The sequence below is a fragment of the Chiroxiphia lanceolata genome, chromosome 4 (genome assembly GCF_009829145.1).
Source record: "Chiroxiphia lanceolata isolate bChiLan1 chromosome 4, bChiLan1.pri, whole genome shotgun sequence".
Classification (NCBI taxonomy): domain Eukaryota; kingdom Metazoa; phylum Chordata; class Aves; order Passeriformes; family Pipridae; genus Chiroxiphia; species Chiroxiphia lanceolata.
In genome coordinates this window covers 75,424,384-75,438,394 of record NC_045640.1, presented here as the reverse complement: position 1 = coordinate 75,438,394, position 14,011 = coordinate 75,424,384, and the positions used below count along the sequence as shown (strand labels likewise).

Genomic DNA, 14,011 nt, shown 5'->3' with positions numbered 1-14,011 from the left:
AAAGGCACTGTTACCAGGTTTGTTTATTTAACAACTCCAAGGATTTTGACATACATCAGCCTCACAAAAAAGTTAAAAGTTCTCTGTTTAGTGGTACACAAAAAAGCTTTAGAAACTTGAAGTCTAACAAGAAATGGAGGTGTATTTCAGGAAAGTGCACTTCAAAGCTGAATGCCAGCAATTTTAAAGTAGTTTTTATGCTCTTTAGTACTAGGTGATGCCTCAGTCACGACTTTAGCCATACACACAACCTCCTTGACTTCCTTTCAAAATAAGCACTACAGAACAGTAGCACAGCAGCCACCCTTGGCACTTGTTTTTCCCTCGCAGGTTTCCCTCATATTCACTCCAAGTCACAAACACGATTGTGGCTGCTGGGTTACCCAAACCACAGCACCTCCAAGGGGTACGTGATGTGTGCGAGCATGTGTATATTTTATATAGACTTCTCGTATATAAAAATACACGATATAGGATAAAAAACTCCAGATAAACTCTTATTCTCACAGTAGCAAATACATCAACTTATTTTCACAGTACTTGGTTTAACTAACTGGGACACCCAGCGTGATTAGAAGATATTTCCTCCAATGCTGGTGCTCACAGGCCCACACACACACACACGGGGCAGCCAGAGCAGTTAACCACACACCTCGAGGCCTTTGAGTCCACAGACAAGCACAACTACCTGGCTTTCCTTTCAGTGACCACAACTAATAAGAGTTTCTTAGTACCCCGGGACAGACTCTCCCCAGCAGTTGATCCTAGAAGGCCTGTGCTTCAGTCCTTCAGCATGCTGAAGGAGAAGCTGTAAAGATCCACGGGGATTTTCGGCCAGAAGGGAAGTGTCAGCCCCTTACCTTGTCACTATTGCCTTCCTGGGCAGCATGGTACATGCCTACTGCAGCAAGGGCTTCCTTGTGTTTCAGTAAGGTCACAGGGTGCTCCACGGTGAGCACACACCCCAAAAAAGGCAAAGGATATCCTGTTCCCTGACAGTCCCACATTCCAACCCCTTTGAATAGTGGATCATGGCTGAAATTGAATCCCAGCTTGGGTTTATTTGTGTATAAACAACATATACTGTACAAAGGCAGCTTGGTGGGTAGCACTAATCTCTCTTCAGTCATAAGAAATGATAAAATAACTTTAGAAACAAAGGAATTGCATTTATACAAAAATCTGTTTGATATCTCAAGTGCAAAGAACCAGGTTTGTTAAGGCCACTAGGAAGCAAATGTCACAGGCCATAACTCATGTGCACCTGAGGTGTTATGCCAGCTTTAGACAAACTGGGATTTACAGTTTGCCTTTGCCTCATCTCAGTTTGTGCTCAACCTCACTTGAGCTTTGCTGTGCTGCAATTTAACCATGTACAGACCCTCTGCCAAAAATCCAACCAAACCGCCACACAAGGAAAACCTGCAGTACTCCTCAGCTTGGAGTCTCAGGGCAAACTGATCAAAACCAAACATATTTCCTTCTATTCTTAATTTACCGGAACACTTCTGTCCACACCAGGTCTGCACAACCTTCTCCCTCTGTGTCCAACAGCCACCACCTCTCCTCCCTGGCCCTGGAGCCAAGCCCCAGTGCCACGTGCTCGGTTAACCTTTCCCGTTGCTTTCCCACTGGGAAGGCAGCAGCTGTACGACTTTGGCAAGGACCAGCCACATTTAGGACCATGGGTTTACTCTCTGCTGTTTTAGTCTCATTTTGTTTCTACCCCCTGCCCCATCTGTCATCTCATTCTGTTCCAAGAGCTCTTCAGGCAGGTGAGTAACAGCTCTGAAGGAAACCAGGGAAGGCAGCTCATAAGCACATGCAGAGATAAAAAAAAGGAATAAGACAGTTAACCTGAGTATCAGAAAATGCTACAAAACTTGGCGTGTGCTTCTTACAGCCTTTGGCACCAAACAAACAGGTGAGAAGAGCAATAATAAAGTCTAGGAAACTCCAGTGCAAATAGAGTTGAAACATTTCTACTCAGAACCTCCTACGAGCTTAACTTCTAAGCCTGGAAAGGGCACACTGAGCCACGCTCAGCTGGAATATTCCACTTGCAGCCTGTGAGAAAAATGAAACTGAGGAAGATGAAGGTAGTGATGGTGTATGGATAGCTATGAGCTTCTTTCAGATACCAGGGCGAGGGGAAGCTCTCTCACATACACCCAAGAGAGTACTTGATCAAACTGACCCCAAAGGAGTCACGTGATTTGTTTTCAATGGTTTTTGAGCAAATATTGTAAGGGATCCACACACCCCCTTCACAGATCTCAGGACCACTGTATAAACAGCAGGAGGCTTAGGGGGGAAAAAAAAAAAGCACAACCCTGAATATTTCACTTTACCTCCTGTGACAGGGGAGACATGAGGACACCCAACCAACACTGCCATCCTCCATGTACGAACATCCATTACCTCTTCATTGGCATTCAGTGGAGCAGGATATAAAGGTGAGACTTGCCGAGGAACTACCTCCTTCCATGTCCTTGAGGATGGCCGTGGAACCCAGGCAGACTGGGCTGTCCCGAGGGGCACTGGCTCCAGACAGTGTCCATGGCTCAGCACGAGCCTACACACAGCACCAGCTTCTCTAAAACAGGAATGAAACCCTGTCCTCAGCAGTGCTCACAGCACCTCCCCACCACCTCATGCTCCCGAGGTCCTGGGCAGCACAACAGGGGTCCTGCTCCTAAGGCTCTGTGGTGTGAATGCAGCTCACTGGTCCAGCAGCCACCAGCTCCTGCTGGGCCGGAACACAGCTGGGAGCAGGGAAGCAAAACTTACAAGAGCATTAATTAGGTTACAGTCATTTCATAAAACTATTATTGTACAAAACAACAGCCTTCAGAGAATACATATTTTCTTTGCAATAAAAATTGAAGAAGAAAAGGTATTTTCCGACACAAATCCCAATTTGTAATCCAATCACAGTCACCCCACAGTCAACTGTGCAAGTCAACTAAACACTCTATATGTGCCCAAGGATAAACCAGCCCCTCTTCCAGTGTGCTGAGGAGTCTCCCAAGTGCTGCAAACACTGACTGTGTCCCTGCTGGCTCACTCTCCTACATTCAGGCTTCTCACAAACCAGTATATTTTCTGTATCTTTAGTTTTGACTCTAAATTTCCAGTTTGCTATTTTACATTAATGGCACTTACCGTAAAAAAAAAAGAAATTGACCATTTAGGCACACAAAAAAATAATGTGCCTTTCATCTCTGCAGCTGCATAGATGTCTGCCAGGTCCCAAGCCATAGCTGTGCTCTGGAATTCTGGGCCACAGCCCCTTGAGGACATGGCTGCTTTATCTTTTATGATTAATAAAGGTAGTTTTCACCTAGGAAGCAAAGACTATTTCCAGCAGATAATCTGGATATTAGTATGTCTTGGTTCTTAGGTCTGCTGCGCCTGAAACACGAAGAACCACTGGAGTTCATTACCCCCCTGTACATATGGAAAACATTTTCCATGTGCTCCCTCTGCCTGTTCCCCCTCCACCTCTGCACATTGCAGAGGGACAGAAAGGCAACACCAAAGTGCAGAATGACAGCATGTCCCACAGCCCCCAAGTCAGTGACAGTGATTCATATCCAATTCCTCTTTCCATTCCGGGAGCCATCTGCCATAACAAAATGGGCCTCCTAGTTTGTTTTTAATATTTTTCAACAAAAAAAAAAAAAAAAAAAGAACACCAGAAACTCCAATCAGAATTAGCCATCATTCACAATTCCATTGTGCAAGTGGGCCATGCCCTGTTGAACCTGAACAAGCTGCACAACCAAGGTCCCTGTCACTTCAACCACATAAATTACTCCACTAAACCTTTATTAAGGGACTTGGAGAGGACGGGGGAGAACCCACTGGAAGCCTTTACTGTTTAGAAGGAAACGGAGCTGCTCCAAATGGATCTAACTCCAGTGCCTGCTGCTGGCTCTGTGCACTCTGCACGACCAGCTCTGTGAAGGGCACCGCACCAAAGTCATCCGTTTTGAGCCCGTCCCCACCATGAACGGCCCCGTGCAGGGAGCTCTGCCTCGGCCTGCCAGCCACGACGACCGTGCCGAGGTCCCCGCGGCTGTCCCCAAAGCCCTGGTGCTGGGGGTGCCGCAGCAGCTCCGGCGGGTGGAAGGGCTTTGCTCCGAAGGGATCCAGCAGACTCTCATCTGTCTGCAGAGGGTTGGTTCGGTCCTTGCTGTCGGTCAAGGCCACGCTGATGTTCTCCTTGGAGTCCGAGATGGTGAGGAACTCGTTGCTGCTCTGGGAGTCCCTGCGTCCCGCCTTCTTGTGCCGGCGGGCTCGCTCCGGGGTGCGGTAGCTCGGCTTCAGCCCCTTCTTTGTGGTGGTGGGGGTGCCGTGGTGGCGCTTCCCGTTGCTCTTGGACACCTCCTGCTTCATGCGCCGCTGCCGGGAAGACAGTTTCTGCAGGTTCCGCTGCTGCTTCACCTTCTGCTGCTGCTGGCTCCCTGTGATCTCCTCAAAAGGAACCAGCCCAAACAGGTCCTCTCTGCTCCCAGGAGACTTGGGGAGAAGGGACGGCTGGAACGGCGTGCAGCCAAAGATATCCACGCTCCGTGGAGACGTGGGGGAGAGCAGAGGCTCCGTTCCCAACACCTGCCCGTCTTGCTGGGGCACCTTTTTGCTGAAGGGGGCTTTTGTGAAAACATCAAAGTCGTCCTGGTCCTGGGCCAGGCTGGGAAAAACTGTCTGAGAGGAAACATCTTTGTCCATCTTCTCTCTTGTGTGAGGCTGCAGGGTGAAAAAGGGCACAGCCCCAAACACATCGACTTCTTGGTCAGGGTTGATCACAGTGCTTGGCACCTCAGATGAGGATGTGTGCATTGAACTGGGTTCCTGGATTTCACTGCTGCCCACACCGTCTCTGAACCTACTGCTCAGGAGCCCTTCCACTGACTTTTGCTTGGTACGGTCAGAATCAGAGTCAGAGCTCTGCTTCTCTTCCTCCTCTTCCTCCACCTCTTCCTCAGAGTCCATGAGGAGAGGGCGGTGGCCTAAATTCTCTGGTTCTGTATCATTGTCATCATTGAAGTCTCCGTTCTCCCCTTGCAAGACTTCTTCATCCTCCTGTTCTTCTTCTTCCTCGCTGCTCTTGGGAGAGGGAGGGTCAGATTCAAAATCACTCTCTGACTCCTCACCACCTTTTGTCACGTGTCCCTCTGCACTTTTCCTCCCTGGCCGGGGATCTCTAAATGCATGGCTCAGTTTTCCAGCTTTGGTTGGGGTTCCTAGGTTATTTCCTTGATTGCTGGCTGAGTTATCCACTTGTTTTCCAGGGGAACCTGCAGGTCCAAAGAAAAAAAGCAAAGAAAAAAGAAAGAACTTAAACCAAAGTCAACACTTACTCCACACTCTCCACAGCCACACATGGCAGGAGCTGATGTAAACACACATATCCTGTACTTACTGAGGGGAATGAGTTAAAAACAGATGTAATATTTCTAACAATGCTCACAGAATCAGTAGTCAGAGTTGCCAGCTTTACTCGTAGAGCACAAGGTGCCTGGAAATACAGTACCAGTACTTTTGGGGCATGGAGGAGGGACCAAAGGACACAAACGATCTCCCGAGACACCTTTTCCAACACACTCACTGTGCAGCTGCTCCTCTCCAGGGAAACACGAGCCAGCAGCATGGAAAAACTAATTTTTTTTTTTTTTTTTAATCAGAGTTATTTCTGGTAGTGCTTCTGCTTTGACAAGTCTGCTCTGACAAGCTTAGTGCTCTAGTCGTGAGGACAGCCCATTCTAACTTCCAGTGTGGCAAATGAGGCACAAAGAGCTCTTGCTACCCCTGGAGTTTGAGAGCAGTGCTTCCCACTTTGTGTCTAAATAGGATTCATCAGCTCAGCTTCTCTATAGCAAGGAAATTTAGGTATTCATTTTACTCTGACAGCTTCCTCCCCACTATTCACTGACAACTAGAGCTAAAAGAACAATTCACTGATGAATCAATTGTGGGGTGGTTGCCTTGGGAATTCTGGGAGCAGTAGAACATTTGCAGCAGTAAAGAAAAGAGATGGCAAGAACAGGCAGAGCAGGAAACGCTGCCCAGTGCCCTGGCACAGGTCTCATCACTCAGCAGGCCAAGTCTGTCCCTGTGTCAGAGCCCTGTGCTGGGCAGAGATGTTTTCAGGAGCCTTGGATTTCTATCACAAAGAAGGAGTAGGAGGAAAAGCAATGTAGTCTCAGCTGGAAGGTACATTTGCTCTTAAGATACCCTTTTCTCTCAGACACAGATCACCCTGGGTCACGCTGCTTTAAGGAGCAGTGAGAATTCCCCTCTTGGCAGGCACAGAGCCACTCCCAAGATGTGTGCAGTCCTGCCCAGGGAGGCCCCCACAGGCACCCCGGCTGTGGGGACAAGCTCCTCACATCTCCAGTGTGTGACACCAGCTGAGGACAGGGGCTGCTCCTGCCACACAGTTCTTCGTGAGCTCTACCCACAGCACTGCACTGGACTGCAGACCCTCCCACCAAAACCAGCACCTTCCACTTGTGGCTTCGTTACACAAATACTGGAATTTAACTGACTCCACGTGTTAACAGGATTGAGAAAGCTGAGGATGCCTCTGGGCACCAGCTATTTCTACAATAAAGATCTTCAGCCAGAATCCAGCCCATAACACTCTTCTTCTTGCAATATACAAAATAATCCCAGCTAATTCTTCCCTTCACAAAGAAATTAGCATGCAACTTTCAGGCCAAGTCAGGTTCTTTTCTTTCTATGCTTTAGTTTAGACCAGAAAACAGTGTTTTACAGTAGCATTTTCTCCTTTTTCAAAGGGAATTAACATCGAATTTCCTCATCCACCAGCTACTTGGCTCCTTTGCCATTACACTTGAAATAATCAAAATTCGGCAGCAATACAATTTATGTATGGATTTAAAAACAAGATGACCAGAATGACTGAAAACATCAGGTGATTAGGGCTTTGAGCTGTTTCTTCTTTGCTTCTGGTGTCAGATTGCTTCTTATCTACTGTAATTTTAAATGCTACATATTTGCTTTACCCACTAAATTAGAATCTGGATTATTTTGCTGCTTACTTGAGATTTCCCAAAGGTACAGCCTTCACATTGCACTATAACCCCCCAGCCTCCAAATCCTGCTGTTTCCAATATTTACTGAAACATTAATGTTAGCATAAACGCAAATAGATTTAAAAGGAAATATTTCTAGGTTAGATGTTAACAACGCTTACACAACAAACCCCCCGAACATTTTCTATATGTCAATATCCAGGAGTTTACACTCCCAAGCAACAATTGAACCTTTGTATATAATTTTAATACACAGAAAACAATTTATAAAGTGGTTTATTTCTTTTTAAGGCAAGAACTGAACCATAGTTTACCTAGTATACCTGGCTTCCCAAAAGTCCTATTATTATTTGTTAAATGCTGCCACACACAATCCCTGGACAACAAACTGCAAAAGGCACTGACAAGATAAAACCCACTCCAACCTCTACCAACAGCCACTGACTCACTGACCACATAACTTAAGGTACACAACATATACCTCTCAGTACCAGACCTCTCCAGTACAGCAAACAGGACTTGTCAGCACTTGGCAAAGCACTTGGAGCAGTTTCCCACCCCACACTCCACATCCTGGCACTGGCACACCAGCCACTTCAGCACCTCCACAGCCCCACCTGTTATTCTCAACTCTGTTATTCCTGCTAATGAATTTGGGAGTCAGGCATCCAGACAACCCAGTCTTTTGGCAATCTATATTAGCACCCTAAGATTTCCAGTCAAGTCTAGCAACTCCCACCTCTAGAGAAACTGGGATGAAGGCAGGAAAGACTCATTCAGCAATCCCACTTGCTGGAGGTGTGGGTCCCCAGCAAAGACAGAGCCCACATGCTTGCTGCGTACGAAGTCGTGTGTTTTCTCTGTGCACTTGCAGCTCTGAACCACTGTCTGAGGAAACGCTGAGCACCTTCCTCACCTTCCCCACAGCAGCCTGTTCTTGTCACTTTTGCAGCCTCTTGTTCTACCGGATATAGCACACACCAGCCTTGGTGCTGGCAGCAGTGAGGCAGCGGCAGGAAAAGGAAGCCCAATGTGTGCATTTTGTAAGTGTGCACCCCCAAAAGAGAAAACTATCTAAAATATCTCCATTCAGAGGCCACTGAAAATATTACAGGAATACTTCTTTATCCAGATATAACATCCTCGCAGCACAAGGCAATGAGTGCCTCTGAGCTCATCAGTGGTTTCTGAACAGGGTTTCCAAATCTCTAGCTTTTCAGGAGATTCCTCCTTATCCATCATTTCTGACAGTTATGGATGTGACCTGTTTATGGCAGCAGCAGCAATCAATGTCTATGTACTGTACAGCCTGAGAATTACCCATCCGTGATCACAAACTCACAACCTACACTAACAGCTCACCATTATCAAAGTTTCAGAACCAGCACCCCATGTATGACCCTACACAGATGCTGTCAGCAGGAAAGCCAGTGGCACACATCAGATAGTGCTGTGAGCAACAACTGCTCCTGCTACATGGGTTTGAAAAAACACGTGTATTCCAAGGGGTATTTCCAGAGTGGTGACCTCACTGCTCCCCCATCGGTGTCTGTCAGGAAAGAGCAAGTGTCTTGCTTTACTCCTCAGTCTGTGTGGAGGTGTTGGAAACAACCAGAGCCATCTGCTCCAAGCAGAAACTACTCCAAGATACTCGTCTTCAACACTTTTAGTCCTACCTGGCCAACCTTCAGGAACAAACCCTCTCTGCATGCACCTTCACACCCACAGTGGCTTCAGGTTAGCCTCAGGAAAACTGGTGTCAAATCCAAACCAAAGAAACAAAAATATCCTCTCTAGAACTATTGGGTTTTATATCATGACAGGAAGTTTGGTTTTCTACACTTCAGCTGTCCCTGTTCTCACTGCTAGAGAAGTTAGCAAATGAAATAAAGAGCACTACACACAGAAACAATGCCCCAAAATGGAAAATCTCCTGCTTAATGGCAATTTAATGCTCTGGCCAAACAGCTTTCCTAACTGAGGCGTTGTGTCATGTTGATTTCATGCCCTCTTCTCAGGCTGCCCCGCTGCAGACACTGTTCAGATACATATTTATACCGAAATGCTGCACACTGGTCAGTAACATCTGTTTGCAATGTGCTGTTCAGATTACCACACTTCTAATCAGGTTTGCAGCTTGTAGCAAACAATTGTTCTTTGCTCAAATGCGAGCCAGGTGGAACATCTTTAATCATATAAGAAGATCCCAATCTTCAAGGAAATTTTCTGATGTTCTTTTTCGAGACACAGGATTATAAGAGGATGAATTCCCTCTAACAACTGCAATAATTACATGCCTTCTGCTGGCCCCTCATTTTAGGGTATTGCGGGGGTGGCTCAGGAGTGGGGCATAAGAGCTTTAAGCTTCCTTGGAATTGGGAACATACTGCCACCATCATTTCAGAACAATTTGCCACATGTCAGCCCAAGGATTACCCACGGGCTGCAACTAAATCTGCACCAGTTCTCTGATCAGAGCCAGGCCAGCAGCTGCTCAGCACTGTAATGGATTTACACTACTTACCACCTTTATTTTCAAGAAAAACAAAAAATGGGAGAACATCACACTTCTGCCTTGCCTACTGCTGACATTTCTTTTCAATAATTAGTCTAAAGGTTGAAACGTGTCATAAAAGGAGTGAAATGTGTGCATGATTGTTCAAAAAAAAAAAAAAAAACAAACCAAAAAAACCCCCCACCGAATCACTTTGGAGAGAAAAAGCAAATTCCTGGCAGAGCCCACACATATAATTTATACTAGTGATGGGTGGATAATTTCAAGTTACTTGGGAAGTATTCTCTGGAAAAGCTGAAGTCTAAAGACCATCTTGATACAGGGAACCTGTATCCAGCAAGCAGTACCAATACCTGAAACTGGAGCCCAGGAGAGGATATAGAGTAACATTTCAGCGAGTACAAATATTGATCTGAACTGAATTTAATTGCTGAGTTAGCTCAATCTGGAGCACTGCACAACAGCCATATCACTGTGCAGGTCTGGGTGTCTTAATAATCCCGAACATCAATTGCCAAACAAACACGACCTGGTGGCATGAGCTGTTTAGTGCTGTCACAGTGGCTCAAGTCTTCTTGTTTCTCCTGTTCGGATGTCTGTAGTTTCTTTTTCAGCTCTAGCGAGCTGTGTTGCGATTCAAGGCCCCGACTCCACAGTGGTCCCAAGGCTCCACAGCTATGGTACAACACCTGCAGTGCTCTGAAACCCTGTTCCAAGCAGTACACGAAACAACTACATCAGCAGTCATCACCCATGTTTCTTCGTGCCAGAACATCACTCTTCTGCTGTGATATGGTGAATGCTCATCATCAGCTACTGCAGCAGGGTCTTTTCAGAGACATGTTGCGTTCAAGGCTCCGGATCATTCCCATGGCACTGCCACCTGGCACACAGACAGCTGGTTTTCTCCAAGATCCACACAGCTGGCACAACACACATCACCCCACAAAGCCCCTCTTATTCCAAGACATCTAAAATCACCATTTGCAGACATCACTACGTCTCTGAGTGCAGGAAGTCTGGAAGTCAGAAGGAAGCTGCTAAGGAACTGAACTTGCTTTTATCCCCCGTCTCTGCACAGTGAACAAGGCTGCAGTGGCTGGGAAGGGGTTATCTGTGGAGGTTACAAAAGCCAAGTGACTCGATGGAGAAGTACCACATCTAGAGCCCAAATGAGCTTTAAAACATTCAGTAGAACAGTTAATGAGAGGGACTGAATCAGAGCCTTATCCCAGTAAGGCAAGCCAGCAGACAGCTCACACAGAGTCTCCACAGGACCCAAACGCCTGTCAGACAGCTCCAGGTCAGCACTGGCAAACATATACCAGGCAAGGTTCCCAACACCTCCACTTCACATAGTCCATCCACATCATTGAGTGTTACCTCAAGTCTTGTATTACTTCTTTGGATGTCAGGATTAAGCTGAGGGAAGCAAAAGGCAATCTAGCCCAGTTTCATCCCACAAAGAATTGGTGTGAACAAACCTAAGATGGCAAAAGGTCACTTAGTAAAACTCAACAGCAAACTGTACTATATTTACGACATTTCCTTCTCAGCATTTAGAAATAGTTTACAACGTGTCTTGCCTGAGTTTCTGAAACACTCAACTTGATGTTAACAAATGAACACAAGCTGGTTAATGGACACTTGAACCAAAAGCTTCCGTTCCAAAATGCTGACGACAGGACACGATTTTTTACAATTGTCACCATTCGGTGTTTCAGGCATTCCAGAACCAGAATCTGTTTTCCCCCGGTAAGTACCTAAGTGCCTCAGTGCTGGTTATTCATCTGTGCTTTCTTCTCTCTTTTTCATAAGAAGTTTGCAACGCCACGTTTGTTTCTAACAAACTGAGCATTGGAATGCTTTCCCAAGCCAATTTTCCAGTCATCTCAAGTCTCAAGACATTATTTTCCACAAACATTCAGACATAAGTTAGTGTATGTAGTAAGTTTACATGCAGTGCTTGTGAGGACACTTTTAACAGGATACACACCAAGTGCTTCCACGCTGCTTCCCTCTCCATCAGCCCAAGAGGACCCCAAATACCACATCAGGTGGTTTCACACCCCATGTGCCCTCTGGGCATCATGCCTGGGGTAACATGTTGTCACTGGTTCTCCATTCCCAGTGGACAAGAGTAAGTACAGAAGGTCTGACAGATAAGCAGCTGTAGTCCATCCAGTTCCAGGTTTTCTTCTCTGGTGATCCTTGCAGCAGTGCCATCTGAAATGCACTCTCAGTTCCACAGGGAATATCCCACAATTCACAGCATATCACAATATATCACAATTCACAGCAGCCCATGGACTTCTCCAGCAATGATCAAAGTTTTCCAATTCCAACCCCAGCATCTCCCTTGCATCTCATTCCCAGACACACGTAAACATATCTGGTGACACTTAATTTTGCCCAAGTACCACCACTTGGTGTGAAGTTAAGTCAAAAAAGGGCATGTGATTTTCAGCTTTTTGCTGCCACCTCACATCAGATGACAGGAAGTAGCTGCTGCTTTAAGTAGAGAACCCTTAAGCCTCCAAAACCAGAGAGATCCTCTGGGTGACTCTACTCAGCCACAGCCCACATACACCATTTATACAACAGACCTATGTCACAGCAAAGAAAACCAAGCAGAAAAATAACCACCTTGGAGTCAGAACTGTGGCCAAGACAGTAGAACACACTTGCAATAAGAGCTGTCACTTTTCAATAAAGTCAATTTTATTTTCATTAAAATGCTGTGTTTATAGCATCAACATTTCATCCCATTGTAATCCAACAAGTCAGAACTCAGCAGTCAGAACCCTGGGCAAACAGTGCTAACACACTCCTCATTGGCTCCGAGACGTGTCACAGTAAGGAAAGGACACCTGTGCTCTAACAAGGTTCAGAGTCTCTCACCCAAACACTGGAATTGCACTCAACATATTAATCTCCTACCCCACTTTCCATGCAGTCACCTGCTCTTGGATGATGCCCTGAGTAAGGTACACACGTGGTTTACTTCTGTTACATCTTTTACAATTACAAGGAACAAACTTGAAAGAACATGTTACATAAGAATCTTAAGGACAAGAGGAAATCAAAACATTTGGGACATTTGTCAACTTTGCCCTAGAAAGCCCTCAATGAGCAATGAAATATGTCTAAGTGAACAGCATTCTCCTTTTCTTAGTTGTCTTACAACACCTCATTTCAAGACATTACCAAGAACAGTTCAAAGGGGAACAAAAATCAGCTTAAAATACAAATCATTACATTTAAAGATTTATTGTATCAGAGATTTTTACTAAGTGCAGTTCACTGTTAACACATAATTAACAATATCTTCCTTGAAATCAAGCCAGTACGTACTCTTGTTTAAGTGCCAGTTACAAGTCCAGAGAAAAAAGGCTACTGAAAAATGCCCGATTTTTTTTTCCAATGCTACAGGTACCAGTTCCCAAACCGGCTCAGCATGTCCCAAGCACTTTGGTTTTTCAGCCATGACTGAATTGGTTTTTCCAGGCCTTAACAGAAGGCATCTCTCCTTTATTTTTTAGTATGTCAGGAATTAAAACTTGGATTCAAAGTAACAAAGATTAAGACACGAAACATAATACAGCGAGGGCATTCCTTACAGTCCAAGCTATATTATAACCAACTGAAAAAACCAGCAATGAGCAGATGCACTTCCAAGATCTCAGGTGAGGAAAGCAACAAAACAACCCCTGGACACAATGGCAGGAATACTCGGCAGGTGACTGAGCACCTGATGGTCCCCATCTCACATCAAGTAGAACTACCCCGTTTGTTTTGCATGTGAATTCAGGCTCACCTACAAACCAAAGCAACCACTTGAATTAAGACTCCAGGGAAACCCCCCCCCAACAGCACCTATAGGGCAAACCCTTCTTTACTTAAATGGTTTTCATGTGGCACTGATCTACTGGACATGAACAAGATGACTGAAGGCAAACTTATCTTGTCCAGTGAGCAGAACAAAACCACAAACTCAGAGCACAGTATTAGACCAAACAGAATGAATTCAAGTCCAACAACAGGAGCACACAGGGGTGCTGTGGGGGATTTTTACCAATGGCTTTGCAGAACACGTTACCCTGCTCACCCAACACTACGTGCAGCACAGGAACACCTGTGAGCACTAAGCAGCCCTAGCAGAGGATCTCCAAGAACGTGAGATCCAACTGAAAGAAAACACGGATAACTTCGGTTGACCCCAACTGATTTATTTTAAGGCACGTTACCTGAGCTTTTGAACTTCTGTAAGAACAGTCTTTAAGAGTCATATTAAGGCACCTTTGTCACACAAGAACTCTCAACAAAACTTCAGTAAGCACCTAAGTGGCTCCAGAAGTGACTCAAGCTGTTTTTAACATTTAGCTATCACATAGGCTTTACTTTGTCACAGGTACCGAAATAAATATTAAAG

The 14,011-nt window shown here is 45.6% G+C and overlaps 1 protein-coding gene across 3 annotated transcripts in view; it reads right to left on the bottom strand.

The window, feature by feature from the left end:
* Positions 1 to 5: 5 nt before the first annotated feature.
* BMP2K (BMP2 inducible kinase) overlaps positions 6 to 14,011 on the bottom strand; it is a 47,141-nt gene continuing 33,135 nt past the window's right edge. For all 3 annotated transcript variants that reach the window (XM_032685540.1, XM_032685542.1, XM_032685541.1), the window contains one exon: positions 6 to 5,303. In XM_032685540.1, coding sequence (XP_032541431.1) covers positions 3,877 to 5,303 — 1,427 coding nt within the window. In that variant the 3' untranslated portion in view covers positions 6 to 3,876. The remainder of the gene's footprint in view (positions 5,304 to 14,011) is intronic.